This window comes from Tamandua tetradactyla, chromosome 18 (assembly GCF_023851605.1).
Source record: "Tamandua tetradactyla isolate mTamTet1 chromosome 18, mTamTet1.pri, whole genome shotgun sequence".
NCBI lineage: Eukaryota > Metazoa > Chordata > Mammalia > Pilosa > Myrmecophagidae > Tamandua > Tamandua tetradactyla.
This window is the reverse complement of record NC_135344.1, coordinates 76,788,761-76,807,789: the sequence shown is the minus strand read 5'-3', so window position 1 is coordinate 76,807,789 and position 19,029 is coordinate 76,788,761. Positions and strand designations below refer to the sequence as shown.

At 41.8% G+C, this 19,029-nt stretch overlaps 1 protein-coding gene across 2 annotated transcripts in view; it reads left to right on the top strand.

The window, feature by feature from the left end:
* Positions 1 to 995: 995 nt before the first annotated feature.
* PTPN2 (protein tyrosine phosphatase non-receptor type 2) overlaps positions 996 to 19,029 on the top strand; it is a 120,059-nt gene continuing 102,025 nt past the window's right edge. For both annotated transcript variants that reach the window (XM_077136050.1, XM_077136049.1), the window contains exon 1: positions 996 to 1,156. In XM_077136050.1, the coding sequence (XP_076992165.1) occupies positions 1,088 to 1,156 (69 nt within the window). In that variant the 5' untranslated portion in view covers positions 996 to 1,087. The remainder of the gene's footprint in view (positions 1,157 to 19,029) is intronic.

Sequence of the window (19,029 nt, the reverse complement as noted above, 5' to 3'; positions counted from 1 at the left end):
CTCTCCGAGGACCTGATGCGCCCACAACCCCAGGGCACTGTGCAGACACTGCGCTCAATTCCAGCCAGCCGGGGACAGGAGGGCACGGCCTGGACAGCTGGACTGTGCGCCTATCTGGGAGGTAGCTTAACTGCACTATGCGGGAAGAAAAGGCCGCAGGACCAGGTACTTTTCTACGCCTGGTACTGCATGCCCGCGGCCGCTGCCGCTAGCTCCCACAGCCAGTGCTCCAGGGAGGGCTTCCCCGTTCTACTTCGGCAAGTGCTTTCTCTACCCTCCGCGTTGTAGCCCTCAGGCCGCTCCGTCCCCCAGACCTTGCGCCAACAGACACGCTCCAGGTGAGGCCCCGCGGAGGCCACCGGGCCACACGACTGAGGAACAGACCTGTAAATCCCATTCCATTCTAAGTGCGTAAAGCTTCAATGTCCACGTAGCACGGCTCGGCTAAGCATCTCCTAACGCTCCCCACTCCCTGCGAAAGCCGTCTTCTGAGCCGGTGAGCTCGCCGTCCGTCCTCCCGGGGAGCGAGGCGGTCTCCACGGCGAGCACGCCGCCGGCAGTCTTCACCCGGCCGCGGACCTTCGGGCCGTGAGGCGCTCTCCACAGCGCGTAGTCCCCGAACGCCCGGCCCGCTGCGCCTCCTTCGGCCACCGCGGCTTAGCACACAGCCCGCCGGCGCGGGACAGCGGCCCTCCGGGCAGGCACGGGAGGCCGTACTGACCTAACGGGGCTTAAAACAAAGCTTCAAGACCGCGTCAAAAAGATGTGGCCGAAGGGAAAGAAGAGGGAGGAGTGGGCAAGCGGGCGGGAGCGCGCAAGTGACCCGGCCTCGGCCTTCCGCGCCGCCGGGGGCGGGGCTCGGGGCGGGCCTGCCCCGCCCCCACCTGTGTGCGCTCCGCCCCGCTGCCCTCCTCGCGCGCCCTTCCCCGCCTCCTCGCGCCGAGGCGGCGCGCTGACGTCCGACGCTCCAGGTGCTTCCCTCAGCCGCCAGCACAGACAGCGCATGCGCTCAGCGGCGCCCAGCGTTCCCGGCCCGCGCGGGGCATGAGCCGCTCCGCCCGCCAAAGCTGTCCTCGCACCCGCCGCCATGTCTGTCACGGTCGAGCTGGAGTTCGAGGAACTGGACGCCCAGAGTCGCTGGCAGCAGCTGTACTTGGTGAGTCGCGGGTCAGCTCAGCAGCCGCGCTCATTCGTCGCGCGCCCGGCTCAATCCGGCCCGACTCCCCTAGCCCCCCTAGGCGGAAGTGGCCGGGGCTGCCCACGGGGACGTCAGGGCGCCTGCGCAGCGCTATTCCCCCTCTCGAAAGAAGCCGAAGAGGGACCACCTCGCGTACGCATGCGTCCCGTGTGCTCTGTCGGTCGGCTCCGCAGCGGCCCCTTGCGGCCGCAGGGGTGCGTCGACGTTTCGGCGGCGGATCTCTGTGGGGGGTGGTTCGCGCCGATTGGGGGTCTCGGACCCGGGGACGTGGCGGTGGGGGTCCCGGGAACTTCGGGCCTGAGGGGCTCGGACCAGGGGACGTATGGAGCAGTGGGAGTCCTGGGGGACTTGGAAGCTGGGAACAGGGGACTGCGCAGGTTACCGTCTCAGAAGGCGGAGAGCGTGTGCTGTCTCGGCTAGTGGGGTGCACCTCGCCTGCGGCCGTGGGGTGCCGCTGAGAGTTTCTGGGGTGCACCTCGCTTGCGGCCGTGGGGTCCGTTAAGAGTTTCTGGGGTGCGCCTCGCCTGCGGCCGTGGGGTGCCGCTGAGAGTTTCTGGGGTGAGCCTCCCCTGCGGCCGTGGGGTGCCCCTGAGAGTTTCTGGGGTGAGCCTCGCCTGCGGCCGTGGGGTGCCCCTGAGAGTTTCTGGGGTGCACCTCGCCTGCGGCCGTGGGGTGCCCCTGAGAGTTTCTGGGGTGCCCCTCGCCTGCGGCCGTGGGGTGCCGCAGAGAGTTTCTGGGGTTCGCGAGCTCCTCTTGGAAGAGGCGGGTCATCCTCCGCAGAGAGCCTTCCCGGAACAAAACTAGAACTGGGTTGTCTTGGTTAAAAGAAACGATGAGTGTCCTTCTCATTGATTTTCTCTGTTGAGCTCTACGTGTAGTAGGACGCACGGGTATTAAGTGTGCAGCTCAGCGAGTGTCCCGGTGCACACGTCAGTGCACTCCCCACTCAAGTCAGGCTAAAGAAGGTTTTCTCTGCCCCAGAAAGCCCCACCGTGCTCTTTCCTAGCCAGGCTCATTCCCCTCTCCCCAGGCCTGTGGGGAGTGATGTCTGTCACCGGAGAATAATCTTTCTTGGTCTCGAACCAAGAAGTTTTAATCATTTAAAATGGAGTAGACTCATGGTATGAACTTTTTGTGTCTGGCTTCTTTAGATCAACCAGAGTGTCTTTTTTTTTTTTTTCCTAAAGTGCCTTTTAATTCGAACAAAGCTTCAGTTTTTATTTCTTCAAAAATACTTCAGTTGCTTATTTCCTTCTGTTTATTTATGAACCTTTTATTCCCGAGATTGAATGGAGTGGTTGGTGACAAGTGTGGCTCCTGCTGTTGTGTTCACAAAAGAAAAAAGGACTTTCCTGTAAATCTGGATGGTCCCAGTTATTTCTCAATTCCATTTAATTAGAAAGCATTAAAAAAATAACCCTTTGTCCCATGTTCATAATGTAACGCTTTTTTCTGAAACGCACTAGCAGGCAGTATAATATGCATTGTGTTTCACGTTGGGTAGAGATTATGTTAGAATAAAGTACTAACTTTTGAAGACTGCTCGTAACAACTCTTCCAATTATGGAAAATCTTAGATGCAAATTCTAGGAAGAATCTTTGCATAGTAGCCTGCCAGCTGCATCTTCTCCAGTTACATTCGATTTAGCAGTGGCTACAGTCTTAAGGTTCAAGTGATATATCAAACTACAGATTTGAGAAGACAATGGTGAATGTTACAGCTTAATTCAGCTTAACATTCTGGGTAAGGAGTTTCATATATATTTTTATATTATGAATGAACACTGTAATCCCGCTCATCAGAAAAATGTACCTGCTTACATGCATTGAAACTTTCACATCCATTTTCAAGCAGTTCAGAAAATCTTTCCCTAGACTTATGGTTAGAAATCCTTTAGTTTACAGGGTTAGTCAGTGTTCTTATTGTTTTTTTTTTTTTGCAGTGGAAGAAAGAGAACATTCCTTAGTTAGTAGAAACCATGCTATCCACACTGGTGTTGCAGGGAAAGTAGGTCCTGTACAAACCAAAAATGTTAGTAATGGAAAGCAAGTCTAGAAAGAGTTTGGGCTCAGAGTATATCCACATGCTTTCTGGTGGCCCTAGGATATCCACACAGCCGTTCTAAGACAGGTACTGAACGCCTGCCAAGGTGTGTCAGCCCGGCTCCAGGCTTCAGGGTCCAGTAGGGACTGTGACTGGTCAGACTCCTGCTATTGCAGGGCTCATGCTCTAGGACCCTCACTCCCTGAGGGTCTCATTGCAGTTCAGTGCTTTCACTCATAAAACGCTTGTTAACTCCCAGTGTTAGCACTGAGGATATCAAAGAGACGGCCCAGTGGGGACTAATAAACAGAGTGAAAAATTCAAACCTGGTGTTAAACTGTGCTGTGGGAATACCTGGGAGTCCTGTGTAACCCAGAAAGGGTAACAGGAGGGTCTTCTGGTGAAGCTTCCTGGAGGAGAGACAAGTTGGCCAGGTGAAGAGGAAAAGGGTGGGAAGAAGAATTAGTGTTCCTGGGAAGGAAGAAATGTATGCAGAAGCCTAGAGCATAGGATGCTAGAACTACCAAAAATTTAGCATGGGGAAGAGTCTGGTGTGGAGTTGAAGTGTGGGAGAGAGGAGGCTGTAGAGTAAGGCAGGGCTGTAAGGCCCTGACAGATCAGACATCAGGAATTTGAACTAGGCAATGGGGACTCACCAAGGAATTTTAAGCTTGGAGGAAGCCAGATCATCCTGACTCTCAGTGGATTCAGACTCCCATTGGCTTGCCTGGGGATAACTGTAGGTAGGTAGCCCAGAAGAATCTGCCAAAGTAAACTTGAAGAGAAGTGGTAATAATGGGAACTCTGTATTTTATTTTTTTCTGTAGACCTACAACTATTCTAATGTAATAAAAAAATTTAAAAAGTGAGAGAGAGTGAAGTGGTGAGGTTCTGAACCTAGTCTGGCAAGAGGGCTGAAGAGAGCTACATATTTGAAATGGTAGGGAGGTATTTGTGTTTGGTTTTGAAACTGTTCTATTTGACATACCTATAAGACACCGAAGTGGAAATAGTTTAATATATAAGTTTGTAGCTCTGGAGGGAGGTCTGAGTTGTGTATGTAAATTTGGAAATCGTGACCAAAATCTCACATTGGGTGATGAGATGATGTAGAGAAAATAGAGAGGATTTGAGAATGTCTCAGGCCACGGATAGAATTTTGACAGACAACAGCGTTTAAGGGAGTAGGTAATGAAAGAGAATCTTGGGGAAAAGACTGGAGAAAATAAGCCATAAAATGAAAAAATTGGTGGAGTTGATATGGCATTGTGGTCAGCAGTGTCTCATGCTGCAAATGGGACAAATCAGGTTAGAGCCAAAAGGGCCCCTTGGAATTAGCAACTGAAGATCCACAGATATTTGGAAGAGAGCATTTTGAACAGAGTACAGCAGTCAGATTGCCTGGAGTTGAGAAGAGCATGTGGGAGGAAGTGCAGGCTTGGTACAAGTGTAGACTGCTCTTTCAAGAAGCCCAGTCTTCAGAGTGATGCCCCGATGAATCCCAGAGTGATTTGATCAGTGAGTGGAAAAGTATTTGCTAAGTCCCCTTTGGGGAATGGTGAGAACCGGGAGAAATTCAACTTCCCCAAGTTGAATTCTTGATATTCTCACAAGCAGTGTGGACAACCAAAGCTATAGGCTGACCCCCAGTCTCGGGGTTTGTTCATATGAAAGTTAACCCCACAAAGAATAGGTCAAGCCTACTTAAAATTAGCCCTAAGAATCACCCCCAAGAGATCCTCTTTTGTTGCTCAGATGTGGCCCCTCTCTCCAGCCAACACAACTAGCAGTCTCACCACCTTCCCCCTGTCTACGTGGGACATGACTCCCAGGGGTGTGGACCTTCCTAGCAACCTGTGACAGAAATCCTAGAATGAGCTGGGACTCAGCATCAAGGGATTGAGAAAACCTTCTCTACCAAAAGGGGAAAGAGTGAAATGAGACAACGTATCAATGACTTAGAAATTCCAAACAGAGTCAAGAGGTTATCCTGGAGGTTATTCTTATGCATTAAGTAGATATCACCTTGTTATTCAAGATGTAATGGAGAGGCTAGAGGGAACTGCCTGAAAATGTAGAGCTGTGTTCCAGTAACCATGTTTCTTGAGGATGATTGTATAATGATAAAGCTTTCACAATGTGACTGTGTGATTGTGAAAACCTTGTGTCTGATGCTCCTTTTATCTACCTTGTCAACAGGTGAGTAGAACATATGGAATAAAAATAAATAATAGGGGAAACAAATGTTAAAATAAATTCAGTTTGAAATGCTAGTGATCAAGGAAAGGGCGGGGTAAGGGGTATGGTTTGTATAATCTTTTTTTTTTCTGTTTTCATTGTATTTCTTTTTCTGTTGTCTTTCTATTTCTTTTTCTGAATTGATGCAAATGTTCTAAGAAATGATGAGTATGCAACTGTGATGATCTTGTGAATTACTGATTATATATGTAGAATGGAATGATCACATGTTAATGTTTTAGTTTGTTAAATTTTTTTAATTAATAAGTGAATTAAATAAAATTTGCTGAATCCTTAAAAAAAAAAAAGCCCAGTCTTGAAAGGAAGAAGTAGAGAAATGTGGCTAACCTTTCCTGGTTTCCTTTTGTTGATAACGTAAAATCCAGGCCCTTCCATGTTTCAACAAAACCACATCTTGCTTCAACAGCTTAATTTCACAAATCACTCTTCTCCCTCTTTCCCATGGTTTCTGCTCCTTAAAGTGCGTGGGGGCCCGTCTCACCTTAGGGCCTGATTGCCTTGGCACAGCTTTTCCCCCTCTTTGACTCCCTTTGCCCTTTTCCTAACTGCCTCTTACTCATCCCTCAGTCTCACTTCCTCAGGGGGATCTTCCTGACCCATGCTGGGTATGGTTCTCTGCGCTTCTGTAGCATGACTTCCCCTTTCAAGGCAGTGAATTGAATGTAATGCTGCAGCAGATTATTTAGGGAGCACTATTTGTGTTAGGCAAACCACTACAGAAACTGATGATGCTTGTGTGGGAAAAGAGTGTTTGTGGGTTTTCTGTTTTATTTATCACAACAATGGATGTTGCAACTGGTAACGTTTCAGAAGACTTGTGCTTTTTTTTTGGCAATTCTAGTAGTGCTAAGAAAAGAAAAGGTTTACTCGAGCAAAAAATAGATATAACTAGAAGGTGAACTTGCTTTGTGATAGGAGAATTTTGCTTAACGCACCTTATTATTGAAATTCTTGCAGAAAAAATGAATTTATTTTTTAGAGTCAAACTCTGGCCGGTTACTCCTTTTACTCCTTTTGAAGAGTTGCTTTCCTAAGATGACTTTTGGTACCAGGAGGTTTCTTAGGCCTTCGTTACTGGGTTTGCACAGAATAGAGGCTGTCAGTCTGAGTTACCTTCGTCACTGCCTCATAGAGCTTCACAAAGGCTGTGCCAAGGCCTTGCCAGTCCCAGGCACTTACTGAACACTGGGTAAACATTAAAGGAATGGTTTCGCACATGAGAAGGGAGACTTGACATGTTTACGTCATGGAGGTGGTATGTTGAGAAGGGGATGAGCCTAAACAGGGAGTCCGAGGTAGAAGAAAGAAAAAGATGATTGTTGGGGCTAGAAACCTCAGAAGGCAGGAGAAAATGGGATCCCAAAAATGTAGGTGGAAAAATTGGCCTTGAAAGGGCAAGTGAGGCAGAAGAGAGATTATGGGAAAATAATTTAGTCTGATTGACACATACTAATAACATAAATGTAGTCTGAAGTTAATTCTGGCCTTTTAAGAAATGTTCATGATCACTTTTTTTTTTTGCCTTTCCTTTAGTCCCTGCTGATTGCTGTCTGAGTTAGACTGGGGCATGAGAAGGGCAGAGAAAAAGGAGTGGAGTTTTGTGAGTCTGTCAGCGAAGAGACCAGAAAGCTACATTAGGGAATAATGTTTCTAGTAAGTGGTGGCTCAGAAAGAATTTGGTTGATTAATCAGGGTTTGTAAACCATGGAGTTCTTAATTGACTGGTCATTTTTCTCATTAGAAATTTGTAGTTCATATATTGTCAGAGTAAGAGTAGTTTTTCCATTTGTGATTCAGCTAATTTTTAGAAGTAAGATATTAAGTGACCTCTGTTCTAATAACTGACAATGGGGGCAGCCAGGTAGGCTGGGTAAATCAAACTGTCTTATTCTGTAGTATCTATCTCCCTTGCGATAGCTATTAATCACACGTTCTCCTACCTGTTGTCTAATCTTATTGCTCAGTGCTCTTACGTGGTAGCACAGGCTCTTCCCTTAGCCAACTCCTTAAATTTCCTTGAAAATAGCCTGCTTTCTCACACCTTGGTGTCTTTGCATGTGTGGGCTGCACCCTTTGCCTACTTTATCTATCTGGGAACCAGACTCTTGTTCCCTGAGTGTCCCTCAGGGAGGCTCCATCCTCTTTGTATGTTGAGTATGAATCACATTGTTGGAGAACTGCCTGCTTGTCTGTTGAACTCCTTGAGGGTTGCCTCATGTGTCTTTGTTTCCCGAAGGGCCTGAAACATGTCCAATGATCATTAAATGTTCATTGAACTAAGAAATATTGCTCCCCTTTTATAGTGAAAAACAAACAAACAAAACACTTCTGTTTATTCATTCAGACTTACATAAAGTTATAATGTTCATCAGTGATACAGCCAGTACCTAAATCCATTCCTTCCATTTCTCATTTCAGCATTATTGTTCTTTGCCAAGGTGACTACCTAAGGTGCTTCTTCTTAACTACTTGAGATTAATGGCACAAAGGGAATCATTTTAATTTTTGACGGATAGGGTGGAGTGGAATATATTATAATAGATAGGGTCATTTTGGGACTTGAGGCCTTTAAAACAGTGTCTTAGTTTCCTGACTGCTATGACAAATACCACACAGTGGGTTGACTTAAACCGCAGGAATTTATGGCCTCACGGTTTCAGAAGTTGAAGGCTTCGGTAGTGTTCTGGCTGGCACTTTTGGGGCTTTCGTGGCTTTCCCATTCTGTGGTGATGTCCTCTCCTTTCTCTCCCAGGTTCTAGCTGACTTCCTGCTTCCTTTCCTCCCTATGCCTTTCTTTCTGTGGCCTCCAGGAATAAGATTAAGACCCATCCTCAGTCAGTTGGCCACACCTTCACTAAAAATAACATTGTCAGAAGAGCCTCTCTACAGTGGGTTTACATCCGCTGGAATGGGTGAAGATTAAGAACACTTTTCTGGGCAACAACCTACTACAAACAATATCTGGAATCCATGGATCAGACTTAAGGGATTTCCAACCCGATTGAAACTATGTTAAATTGTGTGTGTGCATGTGTGTGTGCCCATATACTTTTCTGTGGTTCCTTAGCTTTTGTCATGTTCTTAAATGGATCTGTTTGTGACTTTTCCATAGGCAAGGGCCACTATTTTAAAAAAAAAATAGCAACCTTGGGAAAGGTCCCCATTAGAGAACATATATTAAAAATCATATTGTACTTTCCTTTTTTCTTTTTTTTTTTTATTTTGTGTGGGCAAGGCACCGGGAACTGAATCCGGGTCTCAGGCATGGCAGGCAAGAACTCTGCCTGCTGAGCCACCGTGGCCCACCCTGTACTTTGCTTTTTTGTACATGTTCTATAGATTATCTAGCTAGGTGACAGTAATTACCCCTCACCTTTCTAGCTTGTCTCCTGTTCAATTTCTTGTTTTTAACCAGAATCTCCAATAGATTTTTTTGGTTTCTCCCAGACCATTATACCCTGTAGAATTTCTTATTCTCTTTGAAGAACCATATAGTTCTTGCAACTTCCTGCTGTTGGGTCCCCTGCCGGATTTCTTTGTTCTCTTTCTCTACTCACTCTCTTCCTTTTTCTTTCCTCCTTTTGGCCCTACAAATAATCTGGGTAAAACAGAAATATGGACATTTATGGTCTAGGTAAGCAAAATTTAAATTAATGTATGTATGTGTTTCGCTTTCTCAAAGAAACGTGCATACTTTTCCCCTTGGAAATTCTTACCTAGATACTCTTACTCATGTCGCTGATCATTCCTAACCTTATTTCTTCTAACTGCTTTCATTTCTCTAAGAAGAAAAAAAATCTCATACTAAGACATTTTGTTTCTTCTCTTACTATGTTTGAATAGTCATAGTCTGAAAACAATCAATTTCTTTTCATTATTCGTTTTATAATCCTTCCAGGAATTCTTTAGGTAGGTTGGAATAAGTCTTGCAGAGCTCCTAGAGTTTGTACCATCCTGTTCCTAGTGAGGGAACTTAGTATCCTGGGGAATAGAAAATCTCATTTACTTCTGGTGCAGTGAGAGCTGCTACTGCTCTCATTTATATTATAATCAAAGCAGGTTCACATTTAGAATCATAAAAACTTTTTATTTTTTTAAATCTCTATTATTGTAACTTAATTTTCATCATTGTCAGGGTGAAATAATTAATTACCTTACTGCCATATATCATATAATATTTTAGTACTTGGTACATAGCTTTGGTCTACATAGAGGACAGAAAACTTTACATCCTTTCACTGTAGAATTTTCTCCTGTGAACTGTTAATGTGGAGCAGCATATAAGAATTATGAAATCCAAAAATAATGATCTTCTCTTAATTTGGTAAGAAAAAAGGGAGAATCTTAAGATAATCCCAAAATAATGATGAATTTCTAGTCATGGAAATGCACACCTAAACTTCTTTCTTATACTTCAGGTCCCCTAAGTAAAATCCTGAATTTATGATGTGTTCACTTTCTTTTATTGGTCAAATATAAAGATACTGTGGAGGGTGCAATGAAGTATGAAGCTAAATATCTGACATAATTTAAGAAACCATTATTTTAGAGTATGAACATTGGTTATGGCCATTATATGTCTATCACTGGTTGGAGAGAGAAGATTCCTGGTGGAATAGCTTCTGTTCTGCATCACACAAACTCACTGTGGGCTGGTAGCGTCAGGAAGGAAAAAATGTGAAATGTGGCCAAGTAAGAATGAACAAAGATTGGTGGTAGATGAATTATTTTCTCACCTTATTCCTTATATTAAAGGGTGAGTTGATTTTGAGTCTGGATGATTAGCAGGTGAAGATGCCATTGAGAGAGAAATGGAAGTCTGGAGGGAGAACTCCTGTCAGAGGAAGGGTGACCTTTTTATGTATGTGTTGAATTGGTGATGCCAGGACTTCCTGCAGAATCATTTGGCAGGCAGGTGCGGGTGAAGGTTTGTAGAAAGGTTAAAATAGGAGATGGACAACAGGGATCATGTCTTTGAGACCTTGAGGAAGAATTTCATAAGAATAGAATGGCAGCTAATTTTGACTGAGCTCTTACTGTGTGTTAGACATGTGCTGTGTACTTTCTGTGAATTCTGTAGGAGTGACTACAGATGAGAAAACTGAGGCTCAACTTTTCAAAGTTTATACAGCTTTTAAGTAGCAGAACCTGATAGGAATCCAAGACTCAACTTTAGAGCCTGCATTTTAATAAATAATCAATTTGATTAGGGTTATCTGATCATGGCAAAAAATTCAAAGGTAGGTAATGAAAAGTAACCACCCCTTCTTACTATTTCCTTTCCTGTAGGCTACCACTGTAACCAGTTTCTTATGTATATTCCTAGAGATTCTCTATCTGTAAATAGTATTTCTTTATCTGTCTATTTTACTCCTATTAAACAGATGTTAGCATGTTGTTTTGTGCCTTATTTTTTTCATTTTAAATATTGGAACTCTTTTTTCCAAACAGCTGTAGAAGTCCTTCCAAACAGATCTGGTGTGTTACATAGCACTTGTTTAACCAGTCGTCATTATGATGGACATATAGGTTATTTCTGGACTTTAGCTACAATGTCGCAATGAATAACCTTCCAAAGAAGTTGTGTCAGTGCACACTCACATGAGTCCTTGTGGGAGAATACATATTGCCCCACATCTTCACCACCCAGTTGTATTATCAGACTTCTTGATCTTTAATAAGGTGCAGATGGTCTTATTATAATTATAATTTGTTTCTTATGAGTGAGAGTGAGTAGCTTTTCTTATTTTGGAAGTCATTTGTATCTCCTTTCTCTTTTTGATATGTAGGAGTACTTTTCTCATATTAAGGAACTTAGTCTTTTGTCATTTTGCAGTTTTGTATAAATTCATCAGTCATCTTTTGACCTTGTTTGTGGTATTATTTCATGTAGAAAAATTTAATTTTTATGAAATAAAATTTATCTGCTTTTTATTTTATGGCATCTAGGTTTTTGTGATATGGTTTAGACAGGGCTTCATCGTTCTGTGATTATAAAAACATTTTTCTCCAGTATTTTATATATTTTTTCCATTTTAATGATGTTCTGAAAACTTTTTTATTGTGTAACATAACATATATATAAAGCAAAAAAAAAAAGAAAAATGCAATAGTTTTCAAAGCACTCTTGAACAACTGGTTACAGGAGAGATCCAGGAGTTTGTCATCGGCTACCATACCATCCTCTCAGATTTTTTCTTCTAGCTGTTCTGCAACATTGGAGGCTAGAAAGAATATGCATATATATTTTTTTCATTTTGTGAAAAATAATATATATACAAAAAAGCAATAAATTTCAAAGCACAGCACAACATGTAGTTGTAGAACAGATTTCAGAGATTGGTGGTGGGGTTACAGTTCCACAACTCCAGGTCTTTACTTCTAGCTGCTCTAAGATACTGGACACCAAAAGGAATATCAGTATAATGATTCAGCAGTCATATTCGTTTGTTGAACCTTACCTTCTCTGTATAACTCTATCATCACCTTTGATCCTTCTCCCTTTCTTTAAGGGTATCTGGGCAATGCCCATTCTAACTTTTTCATGATGGAAGGGCTTTCAGTAAGAAAGGGTCGGGAGATGAAGCTAGCTGATTGTGCTGGTTTGAAAGGAAGTATGCCCCCTAAGAAAAGTCATGTTTTAATATAAATCCCATTTCTTAAAGGTAGAATAGTCTCTATTCAATGCTGTGTATTTGGGACTGTGATGGGATCATCTCCCTGGTTGATGAGATTTAGTTAAGAACAGTTGTTAAACTGGATTAGGGGATGACATGTCTCCACCCATCTGAGTGGGTCTTGATTAGTTTCTGAAGTCCTATAAAAGAGGAAACATTTTGGAGAGAGAGACTCAGAGAGGGCAGAGAATGCTGCAACACTACAAAGCAGAGAGTCCACCAGCCAGCGACCTTTGGAGATGAAGAAGGGAAATGCCTCCCGGGGAGCTTCATGAAACCAGAAGCCAGGAGAGTAAGCTAGCAGATGACGCCATGTCTGCCATGTGCCCTTCCAGCCGACAGAGAAGCCCTGACTGCGTTCGCCATGTGCCTTTCCAGATGAGAGAGAAACCCTGAACTTCATCGGCCTTCTTGAACCAAGGTATCTTTCCCCAGATGCCTTTGATTGGACATTTCTATAGACTTGTTTTAATTGGGACATTTTCTCGGCCTTAGATCTGTAAACTAGCAACTCATTAAATTTCCCCTTTTAAAAGCCATTCCGTTTCTGGTATATTGCATTCCAGCAGCTAGCAAACTAGAACACTGATGTTCTGGAAAGACTGGCCCCTCTAGGTTTCAGGAGTTATCTGAGCCACAGACCCATCTGGAAGTTGTAGGTTTCTGGAAAGTACCCTAGTGCCTGGAAACTTTGTAGAATTTTTTTTTTTTAAGAAACAAAAAAAAATTTTACAGGCCACACCCCTTACTGATCCCTTTCATTGATCACTAGCATTTCAAACTAAATCTGTTTTAACATTTGTTCCCCCTATTATTTATTTTTATTCCATATGTTCCTCTCATCTATTGACAAGGTAGATAAAAGGCGCATCACACACAAGGTTTTCACAGTCACACAGTCACATTGTAAAAGCTATATCACTATATAATCATCAAGAAACATGGCTACTGGAACACAGCTGTACATTTTCAGGCAGTTCCTATTACGTCTTGACTAACAAGGTGATATCTGCTTAATGGGTAAGAATAACCTCCAGGATAACCTCTCAACTCTGTTTGGAATCTCTCAGCCATTGAGGCTTTATTTTGTCTCATTTCTCTCTTCCCCCTTTTGGTCGAGAAGGTTTTCTCAATCCCTTGATGCTGAGTCCCAGCTCATTCTAGGATTTCTGTCCCAGATTGCCAGGAAGGTCCACACCCCAGGGAGTCATGTGCCATGTAGACAGGAGGAGGGTGGTGAGTTTGCTTGTTGTGTTGGCTAGAGAGGCCGCATCTGAGCAACAAAAGAGATTCTCTTGGAGGTGATTCTTAGGCCTAATTTTAAGTAGGCTTGACCTATCCTTTGTGGGGCTGAATTTCATATGAACAAGCCCCAAATTGAGGATTCAGCCTATTGCTTTGGTTGTCCCCACTGCTTGTGAGAATATCATGAATTCTCCACATGGCGAAGTTGAATTTTCCCCCCTTCTCACCATTCCCCCAAGGGGACTTTGCAAATACTTTTTTACTCACTGTTCAAATCACTCTGGGATTTATTGGGGCATCACTTTGGACAAAGCTACAAAATCTCATGCACTACTCAAGGTTCCATGTACTTATGCTGTTCAGTTAAACTGTCCATATAGTTATATTAGGAACTGCACTGCCCTAGGTGTTCTTTAGGATTGGCTAGAATGTTTTTTGTTGGGGTTTTGCAAATTATGATAGGCAGCAAGGTCTAACTGTAGTTTGCATAGCAGCAACCTCCAGAGTAGCCTCTCAACTCTATTTGAACTCTCTCAGCCACTAATACCTTATTTGTTATAGTTCTTTTCCCCCTATTGGTCAAGATGGCATTGCTGATCCCATGGTGCCAAGGTCAGACTCATTCCCAGGAGTCATCTCTCAAGCCTCCAGGGAAATTTTCACCTCTAGGTGGTATGTCCCATGTAGGGGGGAGGGCAATGATTTCGTTTACAGAGTTGGGCTTAACGAGAGTGAGGCCACATCTGGGCAGCAAAAGAGGTCCTCTGGAGGTGACTCTTAGTACATCTATAGGAAGGCTAAGCTTCTCTGCTACATATGTAAACTTCACAAGAGCAAGCCTCAAGATCAAAGGGTTGGCCTGTTTATTTGGGTGTCCCTAATGTTTGACACAGTATCAGGGTTTTCCCCATTGGTAAAGTTTAGTAGTTCCATATTTTTTCTCCTATCCCTCAAGGAACTTTGCCAGTATGTTTTTTGTGTATGTGTGTATGCTGTATAGTGGGGTCACATTTCATTCTGTCTTTTTCCATGTGAGTATCCTGTTATTGCAGCACCATTTGTTGAATTTTGTTGGTTTCTTTGGGAAGTGCACAGGTTGGGGTGCAAACCCAGGTCTCCCGCATGAACCCGGGGTCTCCTCCATACCAATACTTCTTGATTATCTGCTTAATATATTCTGGGATATATGCAGGTATTACATTAAGCTATACAAGATTAAAGGCCCTCACTTTTATTCTGGGCTCCCTGTGGTTTTTTTTTTTGTTTAAATGAGCTATCTAGACAGGTTGAGTTAGGTTATGTGCTACAGAAAATTTAGCTTCCTGACAAAATAAACCTTTCTTCCTTTGATCTCAAAGAGGAGGTGAGGTTCTAAAATACATACATTCTTCCTTACCCCTGTGTTCTGAATTACCGTAATCCTGACCTGATCACCTTCGTTCTTACCTCTGAATGCCAGGTTATACATGTATAAAACAGCCTTTAAAAATCCAGGAATAATAATTACCAGTCTGGTCAAATGTGACTGCTACAAGAGCTTACAATCTAGGGCCCTGTTTTCTTATAAGTATTTTCTAAATGAGACCAAACAATAACTGCTTTTTGTTTCTGACTTATTTTGCCCATTTTAATGTTTTTGTTGTGAAATATATATACAGAAAAGCATTGAATTTCCAAGTACATTTTAACAAATATTTATAGAACAGATTTTTTTTTTTGTCCTTTGGGAGATTGACCTCAGGTGTTTTTTTTTTTTTAATTGACAAACCAAAACGACATACAAACATGAACATTCCTTTTTTTTCTTTTTTTATAATTTTTTATTAATTAAAAAAATTACAAGAAAAAAATGCAAACATCCTTAATATATGCTCATTCCATTTTACATATATAATCAGTAATTCACAGTATCATCACATAGTTGCATATTCATCATCATGATCATTTCTTAGAACATTTGTATCAATTCAGAAAAAGAAATAAAAAGACAACAGAAAAATAAAAACAAAAAGAAAAAAAAATTACATATCATACCCCTTACCCCTCCCTTTCATTGATCACCAGCATTTCAAACTAAATTTATTTTAACATTTTTTCCCCCTATTATTTATTTTTATTCCATATGTTCTACTCGTCTGTTAAGATAGATAAAAGGAGCATCAGACACAGGTTTTCACAATCACACAGTCACAACATGAACACTCTTAACATACAAACATTCCATACATGGTGTACAATCAATGGCTCACATATCATCACATAGTTTGCTAGCTGCCAGAATGCAGCACACGAGACAGATTGGCTTTTAATAAAAGGGGTTTTATTTCATTAGTTCTTCAGAGGGAAGGCAACTAACTTTCATCTGAGGTTCTTTCTTATGTGGAAAGGCTCAGGGTGATCTCTTCTGGCCTTCTCTCCAGGCCTCTGGGTTCCAACAATTTTCCCTGGGGTGTTTTCTTTCTGCATCTCCAAAGGCCTGAGCTGAGCTGCAAGTGCTGAGATGAGGTATGCTGAGCTGCTTGGGCTATGCTACGTTGACCTTTCTCATTTAAGCACCACCTATTAAATCAGACATCATTCATTGCAGCAGACATGCCTCCTAGCTGGCCCAGATGTAATGAGCAATAGATGAGGTTCACTTATCATTGGCTCATGTCCACAGCAACGTAATCACCTGGACAAGTTGACAACTGAATCTAACTACCACAGTTGTATATTCATCACCGTGATAATTTTTTAGAACATTTGCATTACTCCAGAAAAAGAAATAAAAAGAAAAAAGGAAAAACTCATACATACCATACCCCTTACCCCTCCCTTTCATTGACCACTTGTATTTCTGTCTACCCAATATTTATTTGATTGATTGATTGATTGATTGCATGGGCAGGCACCAGGACTCAAACCTGGGTCTCTGGCATGACAGGCAAGAACTCTGCCTGCTAAGCCACCATGGCTTGCCCTATCCAATGTATTTTAACCTTTGTTCCCCTAATTTTTTTTTCTATGCCCCTTACCACTCCCTTTCAGTGATCATTAGTATTTCAATCTACTCAATTTTTTTTAACATTTGTTCCCCCTATTATTTTATTTTTAATCCATATTTTTTACTCATCTGTCTATGTTATAGATAAAAGGAGCATCAGACACAAGGTTTTCACAATCACATAGTCACGTTGTGCAAGTTATATCATTATACATTCATCTTCAGAAACATGGCTACTGAAACTAGTCTCTCTAATGCACCTTAAACTAAAAAGGGAATATCTATATAATGTGTAAGAATAACCTCTTGATTCTGAAATCTCTGAGTTTGTTGTTTCATTTCTCTTTTCCCCCTTTCGGTCGAGAAGGTTTTCTTAATCCTTTGATGCTGAGTCCCAGCTCATTCTAGGATTTCTGTCCCATGTTGCCAGGGAGGTCCACACCCCTGTAAGTCATGTCCCACATAGAGAAGGGAGGGCAGAGAATTTGCTTGTATGTTGGTTGAGAGAGAGATAGACCACATCTGAGCAACAAAGAGGTGACTGATAGAACAGATTTTAAAGTTTGGTATGGCTTTCAGTTCCATGATTTTCTGTTTTTCCTTCTAGCTAGTCCAAGACACTGGAGACCAAGAGAAATAGCAATATAACGATTCAGCAGTCATACTCATTTGTTAAATCTTATGTTCGCTGTTGTACTTCTTCTCTTTAAATGACATATGCAAAAAAGTAATAAATTTCAAAGTACATTGTAACAATTAGTTGTAGAACAAATTTCAAAGTTTGGATATGTTACAGTTCCATAATTTTAGGTTTTTATTTCTAGCTTCTCTAAGGTACTGGAGGCTAAAAGAATCTACTATTTTCTTATACCATTTTATGCTTACATGTTTTTATGTTTCAATGATTGATCAACTACAGTTTTATATTGGTATTAGGGAGTGAGGTATACATCCAATTAATTATTTTTCTAAATAACTACCTGATTATGTAAGCTACATCTTCCCCCTCTAATTTAAGATACTATTTTAATAATTCATTGAATTTCTAATATGTATGTTGGGTTTACAGAATTTCTGATATGTATGTTGGTTGGATGACGCATCAGCAAATGCTTCATCTGACCTCTGTCCACCTGCTCATCCTCAGCTCTCGCATTTCCTTCACTTGTGCTCCACAAGTCTTGTGCTGAGTGGGGTTCTTACAACACAGCAGTTATTAATTCTTTCATTTGTTCATTTATTTTTTATGTTCTTTCATATCTCTGCCTCTGTACATGATGTTTTGCCTGTTTGCAGGCATCTTTCCCTTGTTGCTTGCATGGTAACCCCCTGGTCATTCTTCAGGGCGGTTCGTGCCCTTCCTCTTAACTCCCTCAGGCAGAAGTAGATCCTCCTCCCGAGTTTCCTGTAACTGTGAGCACACCTCTGTTAGGACAGGTTAGAGTGGACACTTGATATTCTTAAGGAAAACCTAGGAAAAAGATAAAGAAAAGGAATATTATGAGAGAACATTTTAAAAACCTGAAGAGGATCCCAAAATCTGTGTGAGAGGAGAGAACAGAGAAGACTGATGAGAGGCAATTATCAAGGAAATAAGGAAGAATATCTTGGAGCTGAAGAGAACCTTGAATCTTAATATCAGAAGGGACCACAAAGTCTTAAACAGGAATCTGATTTAAAAAGCATAAAAATCTAAGTGCATCTTGAATTTTCAGAGTATTCAGGATAAAGGAAAAAAGCCTGTAATGTAGAAAAAAGGTCACCTGTAGAGAAACACAAATGACATTGGCACCAGACTTACTGTCTTGTGATACTGACTGCTTAAAGCAGTGGAGACGTGTCAGCCAGGTGCTCAGAGAGATGGAACAGGTATAGAAAGCAGGTTTGGCAACAAAGCCAAGTAAAATCTACAGTTTAATTATAAATTGGCTGTGAACCTTATTGCACATGTTAAATATTTTTTTAAATAATTGAAAAATGTAAAAAAAGAATGTGGGTCCAAAATTCTGGATTATTTCAAGAAAATACGGAGCTTTGGGCATTAGGCAAAGGGAAGTAAAACAATGGTTATCATATCTCTGATAAAGATTTACTAATAGATGCTTTTACATTAGTAGAAAATAATGGAATCTCTTTTAAAGATGTTACGTACAGCTCTGCTAAGAATTTCTGTTATGAAATTTTTAATGAAATGCACTTTTTAATTATTTATTTATTAAACATAACCACATACAGACACATTCTTACCATATCATCATTCCATTCTTGATATATAATCAGTAACTCACCATATCATCACATAGTTGTGTATTTGTCATCGTGATAATTTCTGAGAACATTTGCATCAATTCAGAAAAAGAAAGAAAAAGACAGAAAAAAAATTCATATGTACCATACCCCTTACCCCTCCCTTTCATTGATCACTAGCATTACAATCTACTAAATTTATTTTAACATATGTTCCCCCTATTATTTATTTATTTTTAATCCATATGTTTTACTCATCTGTCAATAAAGTAGATGAAAGGAGCATCAGACACAAGTTTTCAGAATCACGCACTCACTTGCGAAAGCTGTATCATTATACAATCGTGTTCAAGAAATATGGCTACTGGAACAC